Source organism: Schistocerca gregaria, chromosome 4, assembly GCF_023897955.1.
Source record: "Schistocerca gregaria isolate iqSchGreg1 chromosome 4, iqSchGreg1.2, whole genome shotgun sequence".
In the NCBI taxonomy this organism is placed as follows: Eukaryota; Metazoa; Arthropoda; class Insecta; order Orthoptera; family Acrididae; genus Schistocerca; species Schistocerca gregaria.
Window position 1 is genome coordinate 301,399,821 of NC_064923.1, and position 22,690 is coordinate 301,422,510.

General features: G+C 38.1%; 1 protein-coding gene across 4 annotated transcripts in view; it reads right to left on the reverse strand.

Moving 5' to 3' along the window:
• The window catches only part of LOC126365875 (voltage-dependent calcium channel subunit alpha-2/delta-3), an 859,858-nt gene that overhangs the window by 64,223 nt on the left and 772,945 nt on the right, over positions 1 to 22,690 (reverse strand). For all 4 annotated transcript variants that reach the window (XM_050008568.1, XM_050008566.1, XM_050008567.1 and 1 more), the window contains 2 exons: positions 9,365 to 9,478; positions 9,007 to 9,259 (listed from right to left, as the gene is read on the reverse strand). In XM_050008568.1, the coding sequence (XP_049864525.1) occupies positions 9,007 to 9,259; positions 9,365 to 9,478 (367 nt within the window). The remainder of the gene's footprint in view (positions 1 to 9,006; positions 9,260 to 9,364; positions 9,479 to 22,690) is intronic.

A 22,690-nucleotide genomic window follows, 5' to 3' on the forward strand; every position in this document is an offset into this window, starting at 1 on the left:
CGAGGTCGGCTTCTTCCAGTTTTTCCATTCGTCTGTACAGAATTCGCATTAGTATTTTACAGCCATGACTTATTAAACTGGTAGTTTGGTAGTTTTCACATCTGTCAATACCTGCTTTCTTTGGGATTGGAATTATTATATTCTTCTTGAAGTCTGAGGGTATTTCGCCTGTCTCATACATTTTGCTCACCAGATGGGTGAGTTTTGTCAGGACTGGCTCTCCCAAGGCAGTCAGTAGTTCTAATGTAATGTTGTCTACTCCCGGGTCCTTGTTTCAACTTAGGTCTTTCAGTGCTCTATCAAATTCTTCATGCAGTACCATATCTCCCATTTCATCTTCATCTACATCCTACTCCATTTCCATAATATTGTCCTCAAGTACATCGCCCTTGTATTGACTCTCTATATACTACTTCCACCTTTCTGCTTTCCCTTCTTTGCTTAGAACTGGGTTTCCATCTGAGCTCTTGATGTTCATACAAGTGGTTCTCCTATCTCCAAAGGTCTCTTTAATTTTCCTGTAGGCAGTATCTATCTTACCCCTAGTGAGGCAAGCTTCTACATCCTTACATTTGTCCTTTAGCCATCCCTGCTTAGCAGTTTTGCACTTCCTGTTGATCTCATTTATGAGACGTTTGTATTCCTTTTTACCTGCTTCATTTACTGCATTTTTATATTTTCTCCTTTCATTTTTAAAATGCAGTATTTCTTCTGGCACCCAAGGATTTCTACTAGCCCTCATCTTTTTACCTACTTGATCCTCTGCTGCCTTCAACACTTCATCCCTCAAAGCTATCCATTCTTCTTCTACTGTATTTCTTTCCCCCATTCTTGTCAATTGTTCCCTCTTCCTGAAACTCTCTACAACCTCTGGTTCTTTCAGTTTATTCAGGCCCCATATCCTCAAATTCCCACCTTTTTGCAGTTTCTTCAGTTTTAGTCTACAGTTCATCTATCTGAAACCTGTCAGTATCTCCAGGCTTCTTCCATGAATACAACCTCCTTTTATGATTCTTGAACCAATTGTTAGCTATGATTAAGTTGTGCTCTGTGCAAAATTCTGCCAGTCAGCTTCCTCTTTCATTTCTTCCCCCCAATCCATATTCACCTACTATTTTTCCTTCTCTTCCTTTTCCTACTATCAAATTCCAGTCGCCCATGACTATAAACTTTTCGTCTCCCTTCACTATCTGAATAATTTCTTTTATCTCATCATACATTTCTTCAATTTCTTCATCATCTGCACAGCTAGTAGGCATATAGACTTGTACTACTGTTGTAGGCGTGGGCTTTGTGTCTATCTTGGCCACAATAATGCGTTCACTATGTTGTTTGTAGTAGCTTACCCGCATTCCTATTTTTTTATTCATTATTAATCCTACTCCTGCATTACCCCTATTTGATTTTGTATTTATAGCCCTGTATTCACCTGACCAAAAGTCTTGTTCCTCCTGCCACCAAACTTCGCTAATTCCCACTATATCTAACTTTAACCTATCCATTTCCCTTTTTAAATTTTCTTATCTACCTGCCTGATTAAGGGATCTAACATTCCATGCTCCGATCTGTAGAACACCAGTTTTCTTTCTCCAGATAATGACGTCCTTCTGAGCACTTCCCGCCCGGAGATCCGAATGGGGAACTATTTTACCTCCGAAATTTTTTACCCAAGAGGACGCCGTCTTCATTTATCCATACAGTAAAGCTGCATGGCCTCAGGAAAAATTACGGCCATAGTTTTCCCTTGCTTTCAGCCATTCTCAGTACCAGCACAGCAAGGCCATTTTGGTTAATGTTACAAGGCCAGATCAGTCAATCATCCAGACTGTTGCCCCTGCAACTACTGAAAAGGCTGCTGCCCCTCTTCACAAACCATACATTGTCTGGCCTCTCAACAGATACCCCTCCGTTGTGGTTGCACCTACGGTACGGCTATCTGTGTCACTGAGGCACGCAAGCCTCCCCACCAACGGCAAGGTCTATGGTTCATGAGGGGGGGGGATATTACTATATGATTCTAATAAATATTTTACACACCCATGTAATTTTTTATCTTTGTCATTTAGTTATTGACAATGTCTTGGTGAGCTAGCAATAAGTGGCTGTTGAGCAGTCTGTACCATGACAGTAAGTGGAGCAGACACATTATATATGACTGCACACATGATGCTTACACATGGGGCTGCATAAATAGAAGTTAATAATTTTGTGTTCTGAACAGTGATTATAACAAACAGTGCTATAGGCAGTACTTTTGTCATTTCATAATCCAGATTTCACCATATTAATTAATATACAAGGTAAAATTGAAGTAATACCACAACCAATTGATTGTCTGATGATAAATCAAAGTTCAGCTGGAATTTGCTGAAATTGTTACCAGAAACCATGTCTTACAACTGTTTTGCTTTAATTTACATGCATTCTGTCTGGTGAATCTTTCATCACTGCTTTTCAAACCAATAAATGTCAACAATCATATAAAAAATATGAGTATATCAGCAGCAGTTCTATCAAGGACATAATTAGTGAGAAACATGGGAGGACAGCTGTGACCCTCCCCTCACACCCTGCCCCCACAAAAGAGCAAAACATAATAATTCAATGTCAGTTTGAAGAAAGACTGAACATTTAATGGACAGTGACTAGTAACAAATGTACACAGAGCCATTTGTTACAAACTCTCAAAACTATGAGGGTTGTCTGTAAAATAAGGTTCCCAGTTATTTTTCACAATGAAAAACATTTTTACTGGCATTTAATAACACATATTTGGAAAACTTAAACATTTAACTATTTTTGACATAATTCCCATTGAGATTAGTGAATTTTTTCATGCTGTGTACCACCTTCTGTTTGCCTGCACCATAGAACTCTCCCAGCATGCCACAAAGATAGCTTACAACCTCTTTTTAAAACTCCTCACCCCACCCAGGTGTTTCTTCAGTTGATGGAAGTCACTTCAGGCTATGTCTAGGCTGTAGGGCAGTTGTGTAGTAGTATCCCATCCAAATCTGTTGATGGGATTGGCCTTCCGTAAGCATTCTCAGCTCTACTTTGCATACCCTAAATTGTTTGTCAAAATTTTGTCAATGTTGATCTTGCTGACACCAGTGGTTATCTCACAAAGCAGCAGCCAGTCATTCAGCATTGCTTCTTCTACTTTCACAATTGTCTCATCAGAAACCTATGGCCACCCAGAACACAGTTCGTAATGGAAGTCTGTACATCCATCTTTGGATTCTCTGCACCATTTGTGCACATTTTGTACACTCATACATGTTTCTCCACAGGCTTCACACAGTTGGGAATGAATGTCCACCAGTGTAGTCTTTGTTGCACACAAAAAACGAATGACAGACCATAATTGGCTCCTGGTGTGATATGTGAGTGGAATCTTCATCTCTAACAGCTGGCAAGCCAAGATTGTGCATCACAGAGAGTTTGGCATGGTGATAAATGGGAGAAGGAGAACCAAGCTATATGCCAGTGTTGCTGGATTCTGTGTAACAGCATTCCTCATGACTGAAGGACCAGGGGAACCTTATTTTACTGACAACCCTTGTATTTTCTCATTTACTGCAAGTCTGACATGAAGTCTGGTCCTACCTCCTCCTCCCTGTCCCCTCCACCTCTAGTGCAGGTACCAATTGCACTCTTGAATTACTAGAAATATAGCGTGTGTCGATAAGAATGCAGATTTTAAATTTTGCATTACTTTTGTTCTGATCTGTTGGCAACATTTTCAATTGCTAAGTTGTTGTTTAGAGAGACTGTTGTTAGAGAAAATGAATTTATTTACCATTGGACAACGCACTATCATTGGCAAAACTTATTACAAGTACAGGGGAAGTTCTTTAGACTCACTTTGTGAATGGCAGACCTTTTCATTAGGCAAAATGTACCCAATTCATCGACACATAGATGGGTAATTGAAAAGTTTGAGAAAAGTGATTCACCTAGTGATGTTAACACTTCAGAACAATGTTAATATGCAAAATACTGCCACAGTAAATGAGAGTGTAGTCCAAAGTCCCTGAGCCTGACTCACCTTACATCACATTAATTGAATTTTTGAGGAGCACCAAGCACTTAATTCTGACAAACAATTTTCATTTAAGCCCTTATGAGGTTCAACTAATACAACAACTAAATTATCAGCCATTTGCAAGGTGTGGACCTACCAATTGCATGTGAGAGAACCAAAATTTGCTTGACTGTTTTATGAGGAATGTTACCTTTGGTGATAAGGGGCACTTACAGTTTCATGGCTCTATCAAGAAACAAGAATCCTCATGAAACACTTCTGTATGAATGCACAATGAGCCACTGTTTGGAGTGAATTTTGGCCTGGCAGGAGGATTGGGATTTATATTTTTTGGAGAATATTACATGTAATGCAGTGATAGTGAATGACGTACATTACTGCAAAATGCAAAGAGAGATTCTTTGGCCCTAATCGGAGAGTATGGACTGCAAAAACAAGTGGCTCTAGCAAAATACTGTCATATCATGCATGAATCACATGCACTATTGAATGATAAATTTCCCGATCATGTCATCTCTCGCCTATGAGACCATAGTTGGCCAGGAAGTCAACTATATAAGCGAACAACTTGCTAATTTCTGAGTTAAAGAACAAAATTGAATGAATCACTGTGGAAATACATTCATAATTGTGTGAAAATGTCTATAAAAATTTTGTACAATGAGTACCTGGCTGATATTTGTCTAATATTGTTACTCACAACAACCAAAACCAAATTGTTTACTGATGTGTTTTAAAAAAATATTTCAACTTTTCAAATAACTAATTTTTTGCTAAAAGTTCAAATAGTGTGTTCCTGCTGGAACACTCTTCATATTATTACCATTCATTAAAATAAACAACATGAATTAAGTTCATAACAATAAAAATGTTAATGCATACATTAGTCACTGTTGTCCATTTCAGTTTAAGTAACCTCTTGATGAAAATCAATGTCTCTTCAAGCTTATTTACTATTTCTCTATGGATATGGCGCTATTAAGCCAATGAATAAATTGCTCTGGCGTTTATTTATATACTTCTTGCTTAAAATTTGTTTGAAAGAGCCAATAGAAGCTATTTACAACTGCAGACAATGAAAGTTTGATGGCACTAACTGAAAACAAAGTTTTCGACCAGTAACTAATTTGAATTAAATGAAAACATAATGATCGTATGGCATTTATGGCTGGAAGTTCCCACATGGAGAAGTTTGGTAGCCAAGGTGCAAGTCTTTTCAGTTGACATCACATTAGGTGACTGCATGTTGATGATGTTGAAATGATGATGAGGATAACACAACACCCAGTCCCCGAGCAGATAAAATCTCCAATCCAGCTGGGGATTGAACCCAGGCCTGCTGCTGGGCAGTCAGGTGCGCTGACCACTCAGCCAAGGAGATAGGCACTTGAATTAATATTAAGAAGGTAGTGGTGGGCAGTGTCAGCTCTTTCTATGTTCTTTCATATTTCTCTACTGGAGCAATCCATCTCTGTCTAGTCACTGGGTGGCGCCTTGGTTGCCTGTTAGTTGACTCTTTGGTTGTTGTTTCTTGGAGAGGGCAGGCAGTCAGTCACTGTCAGTGAGAGAAAGACAAGAGGCACATGTGATGTATGGTGAGCTGTTCATGGAGCTTATGGGATGATGGTTGTCTAAGTGGCTGGAGGTCAGTACAGCTGTGTTGGGCAGCAATACTTGGCCCTAATGTTGATGCAGACAGTTTATCCTGGATTAAGGAGGGATAGCTACTGAGGTGGGTGTTGGAGTGCTGTTCATTTTCTGGGCCATCTGTTCTGCCCTTTGGGGGTGAGGTACTCGTTACTTGATTCACATATGTGCTCCTTTGTTGAAACTGCTCCCGCTATGCAAGATTGCCTGTGTTTCTCCATGACTTTGTCTCAAGTATTAAATTTACTTTCTTGTGCCTGTGTCTGAAATTATCTGAGTGCCATATTTTATGTGTTTTAAAATTTCCTTTAATTGCAACTTGTTCAGTGCCTGCTTATCTTCTCATTCGGGCCTCTTATTAATTGTGTCATATATTCTAGGCCACTACATGTATTAGTGACCACTGAGGTTGAAACAGTCTTATTGGTATTGGAAGCTGTTGTTTCCCTGACTGATGTAATGACTATAAAATTTCCTACAGCAGCCCAGTGAATTTGCCTCATTTGGATAATTAAGTTCCATAACTAGGGTGACATTTTGCCCCTTTCAAAAAAATGAGTATTTATTGTACTAAATACAATTACTATTCTAAGTGTTTGAGTGTTAGTGCTCAAGATTTGCCTGTTATCTTTTAAGTCACTTATGTTAATGTGTTCGAGTAGCTCTGTGATTTCTTCCTTATTCCACTAACTTCTTGTTATATTTTATTGAAAGATTAATTTTGAGTTTCTTGTCTTTTGCGTTCTATGATTATTTTGCATGAATCAGATGCCTGCTTGTTTGCTCTTGGCTTTCCGAACTGTTCATGGCATTTGGAGGCACTGCCCCAGGGCATTAGCTGTTACTCACCAGTTCATTGGCTGCGTATGTACGCACATGCGGCATGCCGCTTCCCATCTCACTGTAGCCTCTGAGATGCTGTGACCTCCTGGCTTGCTTCGGCATCCCTCATAAGCTGAGTTTCTGTCTTGTAGCAGCTGGGCTTTAATTTAACCTAAAGTGCCCATTATTCTAAACTTTAATATTGATGTAATGCTCAATTTGTTAAATGATATTTTATTATTATTCCACACCAGTATCTTGATTATGCCCAAGGGGCTTCTATCATTGATCACATATTGGATATTTGTGTTGAGAATCATTCCCGTGCTCTTGCATAATACATTATTACATTACAGGCCTCAGCTAATCAGATACCAGACGTGTGAAATTTCATATTGCTACACTTCTTGTAAGTTATATACATTAATAACAAGCATCCCCTTTGAGCAGCCAAATGTTGGAATAGTAATCTTTAGTGTTATTGCTGTCATTGTTTCCCAGTGCTAAGTGATGTTTGAGTTATATTTGATTGTACTAATTGCTTGTTAGTCCTTCCTAAATTGGTGCATCTTATTTGTTTAAATTAACTAATAAATCATCATTTGGCTTAACTGAAGAACTTTTGTAGTAATTGCCTGAATGCTTTTCCTTAGTTGTTTTATCTAATTTTCTGCTGAAATTTTAGCTGCTGTTGACTTTTTGAATCTGTTGCTGGCATTAATTATTGTCACTCATTGTGTTCATCACAAACAGCTATCATCATTTGTATTTTATTAGTGTTTTTGGTATCTGTAAAATACAAGATTGATGGACTCTGGTAAAGTAACAAATGACTTGATAGCCTGCACCTTTCCCATGCCCGTTTTGTTGTTCCATTATCCTGGGTAGTCCACAGACATTTCAAGTGGCTTACTGAAAATTAATGAAGATGGTGGTAAAAATTGGAACAGTACAAGGCTGTAAGGACTGAAAAGTATTGCCCTTAGAAGTATTTCCATTTAAGATACAGAAGTCACTGAATGTATTGTCATTTAACTACAATAACCACCACTGACCACTTTTTAAAGGGACAGGTATTATGAAATGGTTAACAGAATGGCCACACTCACCTTTGTCACCAGATATAATATCTGTTTCCCGGAGAATTTTGAAAAGCATACCTTAAAAATTGCTTCTCTTTGCCCATTTTGTTTTTATTATTGTACTGATGATACCTTTTTGATCTGAAAACATTTCATCTCTTCACTAATCACAGGACAGCCCACATCCCAGCACACTGTTTACTTTATAAATGGAGAAAGAAGAAAAGCTACCCTTCTTAAACATTCTAGATGAGTAGTAGTTAGTTGGTCTACTTGTCCTGTAAATGCATAGTAAATTGACCCAATGGACCTGTAGACCCAATGGACCTGTATCTTAATGTATACAGTTTCCACCAGCCTGCCCATAATGGAACTGTCCTGAACACTGACACATAGAGCTAAAAGCATATAAGATAATCACCATCTTGGTACCATAAAGAAAAAATCTAACCTCTGTGTTCAGATAATATGCCTATTGGGCAGAAGCAATCAAGTCAGATCTCTGCAGAAAATGCATGTCCAACTCCAGTCAAGGAACACAATGGGATGAGTGTACAATATTCCTGCTGTTTCATGGAGCAACATCCATAAAAATAGGGTGAATTTTAAACAAACACAGGTTAAGACAATCTTTCAGCTGCCACAGAAAATCAAAGAAATGTTGTGCCCTGTGAAGGATAGTCATGCCACCAAAGTCCCAGGTGTTTAACATACACCATTTGAAAGTGGCAGCCATCAAACTCCCAGGTATTTAACATACACCATTTGAAAGTGGCAGCAGCTAAGTGGAACAGTCTGTTTGAACCATTTCTCAGCACGATACCAAACATCATTTACAGAATCCTATAAAACTCTACTGTTGTCAAATACAGCCTAAAGAATAAGCAGACTGGATCCTAGCCCACTTTCCAAGCTACTGAGACACTATCATTAAAAAGGCTGTGAAAATTAGAATGTGTGCCAACAGCTTTTGTAGATATGCAGGCACCACACTCAGAAATGTGTGGAAGTATGTGCTTGCCATGAAGAGACTACGTGGGAGTATGTCTAGTATTATATAGGATGACAGAAATAAAGATGCTGCAGATGGCATCATACCAGTGACACAAATTCAACATCTACTCGCAGTGGCCACAACTACGTCATTCACAGCTGTGGGATCTATTACTTCTTTGGTAAGTCAGTTTCTTTCCTGGTGAGTACATTAGTGGATAGTGTCAAAAAGTTGAAGTTTTAAAGAGAATCACTGTGACAAGAGTACCAAAAAAATTTAACGGAGGTTTGTCATTTGTATGCTGGCCACAAATACACGACTAATTGATGTACATATGCTATGTTCCCTTTCAGCTTGTCTTTATTATTTTCTTCAGAAACAGAATCAGAACAAACAGTTAGTATGTCACTTACTGTTGCTGTAATATTCAGGAAGTGAGCAGCCAATGTGGAATGTTGGAACTGGAGGCCAACCACAGCAGCTGGTGCTTGATGACCTTTTGATTCTACAAAAACTGCGTGTGTTGCTGTTACCAGGGTTTTGGGCACCGAACCAATATCAAATGGAACAGAGAAAACAAAACTTTCTGGTTCTATATTATGTTGGTCAACTGCCCTTTTGTACCAAACTTCATCAATTGCCCGACGATTATCTTCACTAAAATGACTGAAATAAAAAAGTAAAAATGAAAGTATATGGGCATTAAGACACAGTTCAAATGCATCATTTATATCTCACAAATCTTAGATTACCATACTGATCTTAGATTACCGTATTGGCTGACTGCTGTCAGTTGTACTAGGGGGAATATGATCTTGCCAACGTAGTAATCCACTTCGTGTTGCTATGAATGATAATGTCACGCCAAACATTTGGTATCCTTGTCTGTAAAGATGGAAAATGTGTTACAAAACTAATGAGACTGCAATACTGAATGGAAAGAACATCAGGACAAAGTAACATATTATTTTAAAAATACTTGGAAAGTCTTTCTTTTCTGTACATACAGTACTATACAAATCTTATAAATTTGGCAGGGTTTTGAAAAGAAAGTACATCACAGCTGGAAGCACTGCTTTTGCTTTGGTTAAGTTCTTCACTGAATCTGAAAGGAAACATATGACATTAAAAATTCCTTTAAAAAGAATGCAGATGAGTGATGCCAGATGGGAAGAACCAACTCAAATGTCATATCATTCTATGATGCTCATGTACATGTTCTATGAGTATACTGTTTGCTTCATAAGCTACACCATTTGTTGCCAGTAGCTGCATTTGTTGTTTACCACACTGTATAAATAAAAAAAAATTACCAGGCCAGATATTGGTGCTGGTATTACAGCCTGAAGTGTAACTAGAATAGGTTAAAATTTCTAAAGATGATATAATATGTAAAATTATGAAAACATAAATTTTCACAACTACAAATATAAAATTCTATGCATTTTCAAAACCAAGAACAAATCACAACTGATATAAGAATCCTCTATTACAAGCTGTTCATTAATAATCAATTAATTTCACAAAAATGGCCTGGGATTTTGCAATGAAAACTTTCTCTTGTAAGCTAAAGGAGCAAAAACAATACAGTTAATAACATATCAGCAGACAGGTACAAATATATATGTTTCTAATCCTCTTATGTATAAAATGCAAATGAATAAAGACATCAACAGTTTTTCACATGCAACCAAAACTTCCTCTAAGGGAAAAAAAAACATTTTATATTGATTTAGAAACTGCAAATGTTAGATAACAGTAACTACATTATTTGATAAAGGTCCACAGTTTTGCAGTGAAAAAAATGTAATTGAAAATACAATGTTTAAACACAATGGACATATTCATGAGAGAGGCATCAGTCAACTTATAAACAGCTGTAGAACGTAATGACATTTCTTCCAAGGCAGAAAACATTTATGTTCCACTAAAAAGTGCAGATCTTAGATAAAGTAACTACATTATTGCTGGGTGATGTCAACATTTTTCCACAGAAGAAAACATAAATTTTATTGAAAATACAGAACTCAAGGCAAAGGCATTAGTAAACTTGTTGACAGCAGCAGCCCATAATGATAATTAATCTTCAGCACTTGAAACCAGTTGCTTCCCTCTGAAAAGCTACAGGTGGAAAAGAGAAGGTATGATAAAGGAAGAAAGGTTAAAAAATTGTAATACCTCTGCCCAAGTGAAGCTCCAGAAACAGTTTGAACAGATGAACTGACTATAAAGAATAATAATAAAAAAACAAACTATGTAAAGTCCAGGTTGGAAAAACAAAAAGAACAGATCATGTAATTTCTTTTCTGAAGAAGGTTTTTCCCAGAAGCTCAGTGTGTAGTAGTCTTTTTGTTGTGCCTGTCTGCAACTCAATGTGTTATCTTTATGGTGAGTAGCAATCCATTCTTGTCAAAATGCTTATAATAATAAAACAGATGCTTAGGCCTACTGAAAACAGGGCAGTTAAGAATACACTACAAATAAAAAAGATGTTCAGTGAAAACCAGCCACTTTAGTCACTACACATGATTAATTATACTAAAAAGGGGACAGTATAATGAGTGAAAAGATAACATAATAACATTTTATGGAATAACATAAAAGAAATTCCCATAAAACAATGGCAAATCCAGAATGGAATAATGACAATGCTATGAAAAGGATAGATTTCTACTCACTGTATGTTGGAAATGTTGAGTCAATAGACAAAATGGCTAAAGGGATTTGATTGTATTGCTATCCAAAACATGTAAATAGACAGATAAAAATATCTACTCACCAAGTGCCACACAAAAGGATTTAACTTTCATAAGCCTCTGAAGCCCGTGGCTCCTTCCTCTGGTGGGAGAGTTGAAGGGAAAGGAAAAGGGGTGAAGGAAAAGGACTGGAGACATTTAGGGAAAGGGGTGCAGTTTAGAAAATACACCCAAAACCCCAGGTCAGGGGAGACTTGCCCGTCCAGCAAGTCTCTCTTGACCTGGGGTTCTGAGTGACTTTTCTGAAGTGTACCCCTTTCCCTAAATGTCTCCAATCCTTTTCCTTCCCCCCTCATTCTTCCCCTTCAACTCTTCAACCAGAAGGAGCCACTGGCTCTGAAAGTTTGTGAAAGTTAAATCCTATTGTGTGTGTGTTCTGCTGCCGCCACTTGGTGAGTATATCTTTTTATCTGTCCATTTACATTATATTATCAATAATTAATTATTGTTATAATTGCAACATGTGGAATACATGATGCTTCTTCCCAGTGGCTACCTTTACTTGTTCTGTACAGCCCATAAGTGATTTGAGAACAACAAGAAAAAGCTCAAAAGGTGGGACAAATTTTCTTGGTGGCAATCAGCAGCTGGCATGCACAGTCAGAGAACAATGGAAGAATAGACCCAGACACCACAGAGAGACAATAGAGTCATACACAAATAGTGTTTGGCGCTGTGTCACACAGTGAAACAAAAAAGCGAATAAGATTTTATATCTCATGAAGGGCATGGCTGACGATGTCTATCAAGAACTTGTTTTGAGGAGTCATCACAACAGAAGACTTCATCAAGAGGTGTCAGCACAACATGCCAAAGAAAAGAAACAGAAAATAGCATACCAATAGGTGTTTGACAGATTTCTGAATGTCATACTGATGGCAGTCTTGGATAACCTTAAGTATCTCACACTGCTAATATGGCAAATAGAAGAGGGAAATGAGGATTTATGCCATATATTATTATCAAACCCAGGTGACTGGATGTAGCAGCATTGAGCATCAATCCCAGCCAAGAGAAGGCAGCACTGCTAATTCAAGAAGCAATTTGTCAATAACTGTCCCCAATCTCTACAAGGAAAACCATCACTGAGGAATAGAGCTGGAAAACCCAGACTTTGGTTGCAGCTCTCAGGCATCATTCAAGGTAGTCAATGATGTAAATATAACTGGCTCCCTCATTAATTAGATTGTGTGAGAATGGAGGACAACCTGCTGGTATGTTCCCATTGCTGATGGCCTGGCATGCTGTACACTTTTTTAAAGGAAGACATAGAGGATTTGATGGCTATTACACTGTAAGATGTTAAACAACAAAACATTTTTATGTACTCCTGACAACTGCAGACACTATTGCTAACCTGTAGGAGATATCTCACAGCTCACACTCTTCGAGGTTACTCTCTAACAGGCTACTACCACCAAAATCAGGAAACAAAATCAGCTAACCATGTGTGGCAGTGAGGCAGCCATAAATGAAAATCTTCCATAGATGACATAATCATCAATGATCAATCTGTCCACGTGTTAGTCGATTCTGGGTTGTTATATTATGTGATACCAGATACTTTTCATCACCACCAGAATATAATCATGTTTGAGATTCCATGACTATTGTGCTAAATGTTGTACAGGGAAAATATGTCCAGGCAACAGAGATCTATGTTGTGAGAATATCTAAGAAGGACAGAACCTAGTCCTTTGACTTTGTTGTTTTACCACAATGGACCCATAATGTCACCTTGGGATGGGATTTCTTGCATACCTCACAAGTAGTCACTGTCTGTGAAAGACTGGATCTCCAGATTTACAAAGCTACTCTCAGTACATGCAACCAACAACTGCTTTAAGCAGTTATCTATGACTGAACATTCACTTATCTCACCAACATAGTTTCGGTGCTTAATTTAACCTCCTTTGCTCCACATATGCACAACAAGACATTCAGCCTCCCTCACAGAAAAAAATATATATGTTCATCACCATAACAACAAGTTGATAAGGAGAGGATCGGGACACCAACTGTGAAGAACAGCTGCAGCTCATCCCTAAGGGTATGGGCATAGGGACACATATACCAGTCCAGGAAGCTCAGTTCAGTGTTATGAACATACAATCATGTTGCCCTACCATTGATGAGTGCCAATCTGTTGTATCTACAATCCAGCTGCCAATAAGTCCCGGCTTTTCTGAGGAAACGGTTTGTGTGTGTTGGCCATTCATGGTCAATTTGGGTGCATTCAAGTCCAGTGTATTGGAGGCAGATAAGATGACTCAATGTCAAACTCCATACCAACACTAGGGATCATCCACCCATCAGTCAGCACTCACATGGTACATCTCCCGATAAATATTAGGTAACTCAGAAAGAAGTACACAAAATGCTGTGGGATGACATTATTCAGCTGTTACACTGTCCTTGGTCCTCCTCCGCAGTCTTCATGGAGAGGAAAGATGACAAATGGTATTTCTGCATCCATTACTGGTGGCTGAACAAAATCACCAAAACATATGTACATCCATTGCCATGAACTGATAACAACTTGGACTGTCTGAGATGGGTGAAGTATTTCTCCTCTATGGATATACAGATTGGTTACAGGAAAAAGGATTTTTAGGAGGCTGACCAGGAATAGACTGTTTTCACAATGCTGGCTGCTTTCCATGAGTTCAAAATTAAGCTGTTTGCTCTGGACAATGCTCCAGCTAACTCTGAATGCAATACAAACAATCTGCTTTACATCTTGAATTAATAAAATATCTTTGGTCCTGCATGACAAACCATTTTCTTGGAGAGCATCTAAGCCACTTGACAACTGTCTACAATGCAGGCCTTTACCTGAATCTGAGAAACTGGATGATTGTTGCTCAAGAAATAAAAGTACTGAGGCAGTTAGTTAATGGAAACAAAGTCCGTCCTTATCCAGAAAAAGTTTACAGCTCCTCGATACATATTTGATGTGAGAGGCTTCCTCCGTATGTGCTCCTTGTACAGTCGCTTCATAAAGGGTTTCATTTGTAATACATGGCTGCTATAAGAACTGCTGTGAGTAGACACTATTCTTGGAGTGAGGAGCATGAAAATTCTTTCTGAATCCTTGAGGAGGTGCTGACATCTTTAACACTCCTAGCACTTCTTGATGAGACTACTGAGAAAGGTAGCAGCAGTTGTTTGGGCATTTAGTAAGTTTTAAACTTATTTACATGTCAGACCATTCACTGTCGTGACTGATCAATATTCTCTATACTGGTTAGTAAGCTTACAGGATCCATCAGGATAACTAGCGAGATGGACACTGAAGTTTGAGAAATATGACATCACAATAAAGTATTAAAATTAATGGAAACACAAAGATGCTGACTGCCTTTTGTAGAATCCTTTAGAGAGTGCTGGTGGTATCCCAGTCGTACCTACACTTATGAACCTTGCAACCAAAAAAGGGACGATCCAATGTTACTGAAGATCATAAAGTTTTTAGAGAAGGAAGAAGCAAAGGTGAATCCAGATTAATAATTGGAAAATTGTATAAAAAGAATTATGGCCCAATGGTATGGAATGGTTGCTCACTGCACCAACTTGTTAATGAAGTATTTTCATGATACTCTGACACTATAATTTAGAAAGGCCACAGTGAACATTGGAAGTAGGTACCGTGGTCCAGGTCTTGACTGATTTGTCAAACATTATGAAATCTACTCTCTGAAATGCCAATGACAGAAGAATGTCCTTCAGTTACTCCCTCCCAAGACATCTGATACCAATTTTTTCTGCAGCTGCTCCATTTCACTGTACTGGAAGTAACCACTTGGGCTGTTTCCCAAGAAAACAAAGAGCTAACTACCTCAAACATAGCTCTGTGAAGTATGGAGCACCTCTTGTAATGATCTCTGATCATGTAAAAATGTTTAAATCAAGACTACTGTAAGAAGTAATTTTATCATTCAATGAATTACAACTGCCCACCACCCACAGATGAATGGCCTCTTGAGATGTTTTAAGATACTGTTGGCAAATATGCTTTCAGTGGGTATGTTTATGTTTGAGACTATTGCAAACTTTATGTACAACACAGCAAAGCAAGGCACTACAAGTTTTTTTCTCATCCATGATAAGGAAGCTTAAACTAAAGGAGACCTTTGTTTCTGTTTCAGCATGATGATGCTCAGAATGCTTACATAAATCATGTGTCACCTGAACTGAAGAAGCAATATAGCTAGTATGTATGTAGACCTTGGAAGTCTAGAATAAGGATGGTGAATCTTATAACTCCTCACACTGAACTGTAAGCTATAAAATACGTGCTCTAGAATGGACTTTTGCATATTTGTGGAAGGCTCAGCTATCAGAAACATTAATAACATACTATGAGAGTCACTCCAAAAGAAATGCACACTATTTTTGTAAAAATACAGTTTTCATTTTGCATGTGTGAAAGTTTTACAGTGTGTAGATACATCCTTCTCACTTGTTTTCAAACTTAGTTCAACCTGTTCCCGTGTGTGGCACCATCACAGCATGTCTTCAAGATGGTTGCCACACTTGAAATTCGTCAGAAGCAACGTTATTTCATAGAAATCCTATGCTGTGAAAACGAGACAGTGGAAAACATCCACAAGAGGTTGAAAAAGGTGTGTGGAGATGCTACAGTCGATTGCAGTACAGTTAGTTGTTGGGCAAGCAGGTTATATGATGAAAGCGGGCACGGCAATATTGAGGATTGTCCTCGCAGTGGAAGGCCTCGTACTGCACACACTCCAGACAATGTGCAGAGAGTTAACGAATTGGTGACTGTTGACAGATGCATCACAGTGAATTGTCACACTACATTGGGATAGGAGAAGGAAGTGTTCGCAGAATACTGAAAATGTTGGCGTTAAAAAATGTTTGTGCCAGGTGCGTTCCCAGGATGTTGATAGTGGCTCACAGAGAAACAAGAAAAACGGTATGCAGCGAACTTTTGGAACAGTATAAGGATAATGGAGATGAATTTCTTGGAAGAATTGTGACAGGTGATGAAACATGGCTCCATCAAACATTTTTCACCAGAGACGAAAAGGCAATCAATGGAGTGGCATCATGCAAATTCACCCAAGAGAACAAAATTCAAAACCACACCTTCTGCTGGAAAAGTTATGGCTACTGTTTTTCGATTCCGAAGGCCTCTTGCTTGTGGACATCATGCCAAGTGGAACCACCATAAATTCTGATGCATATGTGACGTCACTGAAAAAACATCAAGTTCAACTGAGTCGTGAGCAACCACATTGGCAAAAGCAGGATATTTTGCTGTTGCACTACAATGCACAGCTACATGTCAGTCAAAAACCCATGGAAGCGATCATAAAACTCGGTTGGACAACACTGAAACACCTGCCTTATAGTCCTGACCTGGCTCCATGTGACTATATCATCTCATTGGGAAACTGAAAGAGACTCTTCGTGGAACAAGGTTTGCAGATGATGACTCCCTTGTGCACACTGCCAAACAGTGGGTCCAACAGGTTGGTCCAGAATTTTACCGTGCCTGTATACAGGTGCTGGTCCAAGATGGCATAAGGCAGTTGAGAGGGATGGAAATTATGTGGAGAAATGAAACTATTGTTCCTAAAGGATGTATTCTACACACTGTAAAACTTTCAAACATGAAGAATAAAAGACGGACTTAAAAAAAAAATAGTGTGCGTTTCTTTTGGAGTGACCCTCGTACTTTCCTTTTCACAAAATCATATGTCGCTTGACAGATGGTCAAACAATAAGTAGAGGACGACAATCTTACATCAATGGAACAAAATCTGTGACAAATCACCTGTGTTATCTGCATAAAACCAAAAGATTAACAGTGCCATCATACAGTGGGCCACTGACTAGATCTAGGTCCAGGATGATACAGACAACTGTGAAACAATGGGTCATGCTTTCGAGAGGAGGGGGAGCAATGCCACATGCTGTGCATTACCTGCTACAATGTAGTAGTTGTAGCTGCTAGGATGGTGATGTGTGAGTCAGCAGTCCAATTATCATCTCATATAATTATTTATAGTATAATATATCTAAAAACAAAGATTTTGTAACTTACTATACGAAAGCGTTGGTACGTTGATAGAGACAATAACAAACACAAACACACACACAAATCTCAAGCTTTCGCGACCCATGGTTGCTTCATCAGGAAAGAGGGAAGGAAAAGGAAAGATGAAAGGATGTGGGTTTTAAGGGAGAGGGTAAGGAGTCATTCCAAGCCCGGGAGCAGAAAGACTTACCTTGGGGGGGAAAAAGGGACAGGTATACACTCGCACACACACACACACACACACACATATCCATCCGCACATACACAGACACAAGCAGACATATAAAAAGGCAAAGAGTTTGAGCAGAGATGTGTGTGCGAGTGTATACCTGCCCCCCCCCCCCCCTCCCAAGGTAAGTCTTTCCACTCCCGGGATTGGAATGACTCCTTACCCTCTCCCTTAAAACCCACATCCTTTCATCTTTCCCTCTCCTTCCCTCTTTCCTGATGAAGCAACCATGGGTTGCGAAAGCTTGAGATTTGTGTGTGTGTTTGTTATTGTCTCTATCAACGTACCAATGCTTTTGTTTGGTAAGTTACAAAATCTTTGTTTTTAGATATATTTTTCCTACGTGGAATGTTTCCCTCTATTATATTTATAGTTTAATACGTACTAGTAATTCTGGAAGTTTCTGGGATTGATTTATTCATGGTATATGTTACAACATTCTATATATGTATGTATGGATGTACTCTCTGCTGAGGCAGGCAATTCATTCCATCTATACTTTTGTCTGTACTTAGGAATACACTTTACATGCGAAGTGTCAGTTCTTGTTGGTGGCTCTGTTCTCATAACACTGACTTGATTCCAGATTCTACATTAATGTCCTCTAATGAGAGAACTCCATCTAGTAACAAATAATTAACCAATATTGGATACTGAGCTAGATTAATAAATGATAAGAATGAGTGAAAAAGAAAGTGTAGTGTGATAGAACTTGCCAAAAAAATAACACAGACCTATATGAAATGGATCTCAGTCACTCACAAAAGAAAATTATAATGCAAATCAAGAACATTATAGCACCAATATGATTTGTGATGTATTTGTTAATGGACACTGTACCACAACAGATCTGCCATGAAACAGATCATGCAGAGAAAGAATTTGTGACATGCAATGAATAATCATGCAATGAATATTGTAATGAAGTGTTTGAATGAAATTAATCTAATTATATACTGCTGTTTCTTAGTAGTTTATAAATGTCATGAAAAATGAAAGGGGGAGAAAACTGTAATGAATTTCAATAGCATACTAGACTCAATCTTATGGGTAGGAAATAGTGATTGTGATATCAAACAAAGTGAAGATGGCGCTATTATTAATTGTTTGTGCTTTTCTCAAGAGTTCTGCCCAGAACATTTTGTAATAGGACCTCATTATCACTTATGAATTCTATTGTATAATGCAGCAAAATACACCAGTATAGAAATGCCATTTTACTGCAGAAACATGCTAAAATTTTGGCTGATGAGGATCGAGGCAGCTGGTTCCCCAATTTTCTGTCAGTCTTTTGAAGAGGGGCATATTTGCCTTTTTGTGTTCCTACAGGAGCATTTTTGACCTGGTAATAAAATGACTGTATTTTCATCTCAGTTTGATCATTTTTGCTCAACATAACCAGTTACAATAATATTTGTTTTGTAACAGTTTCCACACACAATGAAGTATTACTTCACTCTGCCCAGACATCCCTTAACCCTGTGAGCTTCGTAGAAATTAATGCTCCAAAATATTGGAAGGCATAATGTAAGTTTAATGTAACCCTTTTCCTTCCTGTAGAATGAGATACAGTTCAGAAGAGTCCTTGCCTGGTTATACCAGGGGCAATTCAGAATCAGTTCATTCTGAAGTTTGTTTCTGCTATTCTATCATCATACAATTTCTCACTCCATTGTGAAGAGATTATAATGAGTACCATTTTTATTTTACGGACATTTTTTGTTGCTGTTTGCATATTATGGCAGTCACACGTAACTCTTGAACTCAAACAAAGCTTTAACCTGTCATGGACATGTCACCCCCCCCCCCCCCTCCCCATTAAAACTACCTTTCTGTAATTATTTCTACACAGATATAGAAAATTTTGTAATTTGAAAGGTAGGTTTAATAAATATGAAGCATTATTGAAAAATATTAGTTAAATTAGCTACATGGATGAAGGAAGAAAAGAAAGAAATGAAAAGTGTCATTGTAGTAAATAAAATTACAAGTTGCACAAAATTATCAAAAGAATTTAAAGTAAAACAAAATCTGTGCCCTCTTGTTTGTAATAGCTACAGTATTTTGATTTTATCATGATGTATAATAAGCAATAAATTTTATTTGCTCCTATGAATGTATGCTCAAATGTAACACATCCAAATTTTTATGTGAAAAGTCTAACAGCTTTTTAAAGAAAGCAAATATTATTAACATTCTTCATGTTTACAAATTTTATTTCTCAACATGATTTCCTGGTGACAAACACATTTTCTCCCAACAAGAGATCAGTTTGCTAGTGCCATCACTGTAGAACTCTGTTGATGGAGTCACAACCTCGCTTCTGCTTGCACCATGTAATCGCTATTAAAGTCCTTGAAGGTGTTCTTTAAGTTTTGAAAACAGATGAAAATCAGATGAGACCATATTAGGACTGTGTGCAGGATGATTTATGACAGTCTACCCAAGGTGCTGGATTGTTGCAGATGTCACAGCATTCTTTGTGTGGTTCAACACTGTCACGCTGAAGAAGAGAGTGCTCCACGTGTGGACAAACTTTTCAAATTCTAAACTCAATTACAGTATACTCTTTCTCATGCAATGATATAGCTATGTTGCACACTGTCATGTTACATTCACTCACCAATTTGGAGCTCTCTAACAGCAGAGTGCTGCAAATATGTAGATATGAAGAATAAAGATGTAGAATGTTAATAAAAGGTTTTTATTTAAAAATCTTTAAGAGTTTTCACATAGCATTACTTTCCAGCATGCTCTCATGAATTATTACTTTCAGGTGGCGACCAACTTGTCAAAGCAGGGTCAAGCTAGCAAAAGACAAATGCACACAAGAACAAATCAGGAAGAAGACAAGACAGAAAGGGAAGCAGCTTCTCATATCTCACATGCCCAAACTGCAGTAGGAATGGCCACTCTCAAGTGGGACTTTTCAGCCACAGCAGACATTGCAGACTCTGAAGCAAGCATGCTACATCATCCTTTGAGAATGGATGGATGCCAAGGACAAGGTCATTCCATTTACTTGCTCTGAGCACAGAAAACTCATTGATAATGTTGTTGAAGTAAAATTTTGTGGTTGTGTAGTATTCTGTTGACAAGGCAGCTGAATTTGACAGTCTGCTTATCCTATACTCAATCTGAAGTAGTTTAACATCTTTAATTTGCTGAAACTACATTGAAATTGCCATAAATATCCTCAAAGCTATTTTGAGTTTTGGAAAGCATCTTGAAACTTGTACTTCAGAAAAAAAGAAAAAGATGAAGAAGAATAAGAAGAAAACTTTAAATATCCCAATGGGAATCTGTATTAGTGCTCTCATTTAAGCTTTCCTGACAAGAAATGAAACTGAGATAAATGGTGTGTTTTATGTAAGATCTGTTTCCCATTTCATTCACTATTACATTAAATATTTTGAGATAGTCTTGCTTAAACAGTTTCACTCCAGTCCTCAGTTGGCAAAAAATCGGCAAAAACGATATTATTCACCTCAAAACTCAGTGGCCAACCTTTGAGATTCTCACTTGTTGGACATGAACTAGCTATGTAGGCAGCAGCTGTATGAAATATGTGCACTGTTGACACAACCCATGCTGTGGATGTTTAGTAGCAGTCATTTCTTTCTTTACTACTTGGACAAAATGAGACTATGATAATATCATGCATTTTCAGTCTCATGTGAATAGAAAGGCAGAAGACAAGAACAAGTGGGGCAGGAGAATTCAAATGTAACTCATGTATATCATTTTTCTTTTTCCAGTCAGTTTTTGCACTCCCTCTATACTGGCACCAATAGTGGGTGCCTCTCTCGTCATGGCTTCGGTACAGCCCTGATACTTCCCACTCATTTTGAGCAATGTTTTTAACGACATCAGACTTTGCTGTTGAAACAGTTAAGGTAAGTGTTACAGATGATGTGACATCTGCATTGTATATCACAGAGGCAGTAGCTGCAGAACTTGCTATGAACTTGACAAAGATCCACATTCGCTAAATAATTCTGAAGCATGAGATTCGTATGGTACTCACAATGAGCATTTGACAGAGAATTCTTGGTGACAAAGTCTCCCTTATTCTTTGCAATTTTCTAGGTAAAGAATTTGACTTTTCTACATAAAGCACTTGCATATAAAATGAAACATGAATAAACTAAAACTGAGATATCATGTGGAAGGTATGTGTGACTTTTCTGAAAATGTATATATCTTTAAGCAAAAAAAATTAGTTATAAAAAAAAAACAACCCCCCCTCCCCCTCAACCTTGTAATCACGAATCTTGCTGAGGCAGGGTGGCTTGTGTGCTTCAGTGATACAGATAGACATAGCAAAGATGCAATCACAATGGAAGGATATCCGTGGGCATGCCAGATAAACCTGTGGCTGCTGAACAGTGTCAGTGACCTTTATAGCAGTTACAGCAGCAACTGTATGGATGATTGACTGATCTGGCTTTGTAATATTAGCCAACATGACCTTGTTATGTTGGTACTGCAAATGGCTGAAAGTGAGGAGAAACAAAAGCTGTAATTTTTCTCAAGGGTCATGTAGCTCTACTGTGTGGTTTAATGATGAAGACATACTATCAGGTAAAATACACCAGAGGTTGAATAGTCCACCATTCAGGTCTGGGCAGAAACTACTGAGGAAGATGTCAGCTTCAGGAAAAACAAAACTTGTATTTTATGAGTGGAAGCTTGGATTGCGAGACCCCTTAATCAAGCAAACTGGTCAGAGCATTTAAAAACATAATTACATAGGTTGCAGTTAAACATAATAGGAATTAGTAAACTGTGGTAGCAGGAAGAATAAGACTTCTGATCAAATGAGCACAGTCTCATAAATAAAAATTAAATTGGGGTAGTGCAGTCTTAGGCCTAACAGTGAATAAGCAACAGGAACACTGGTAAGGTACTATGAACCAAGCCAAATTGGGGTAGTGCAGTATTAGGCCTAACAGTGAATAAGCAACAGGAATACTGGTACGGTACTATGAACAGTATAGTGAATGCATTATTGTAGCCAAGATAGACATAAGGCCAAAATCCAC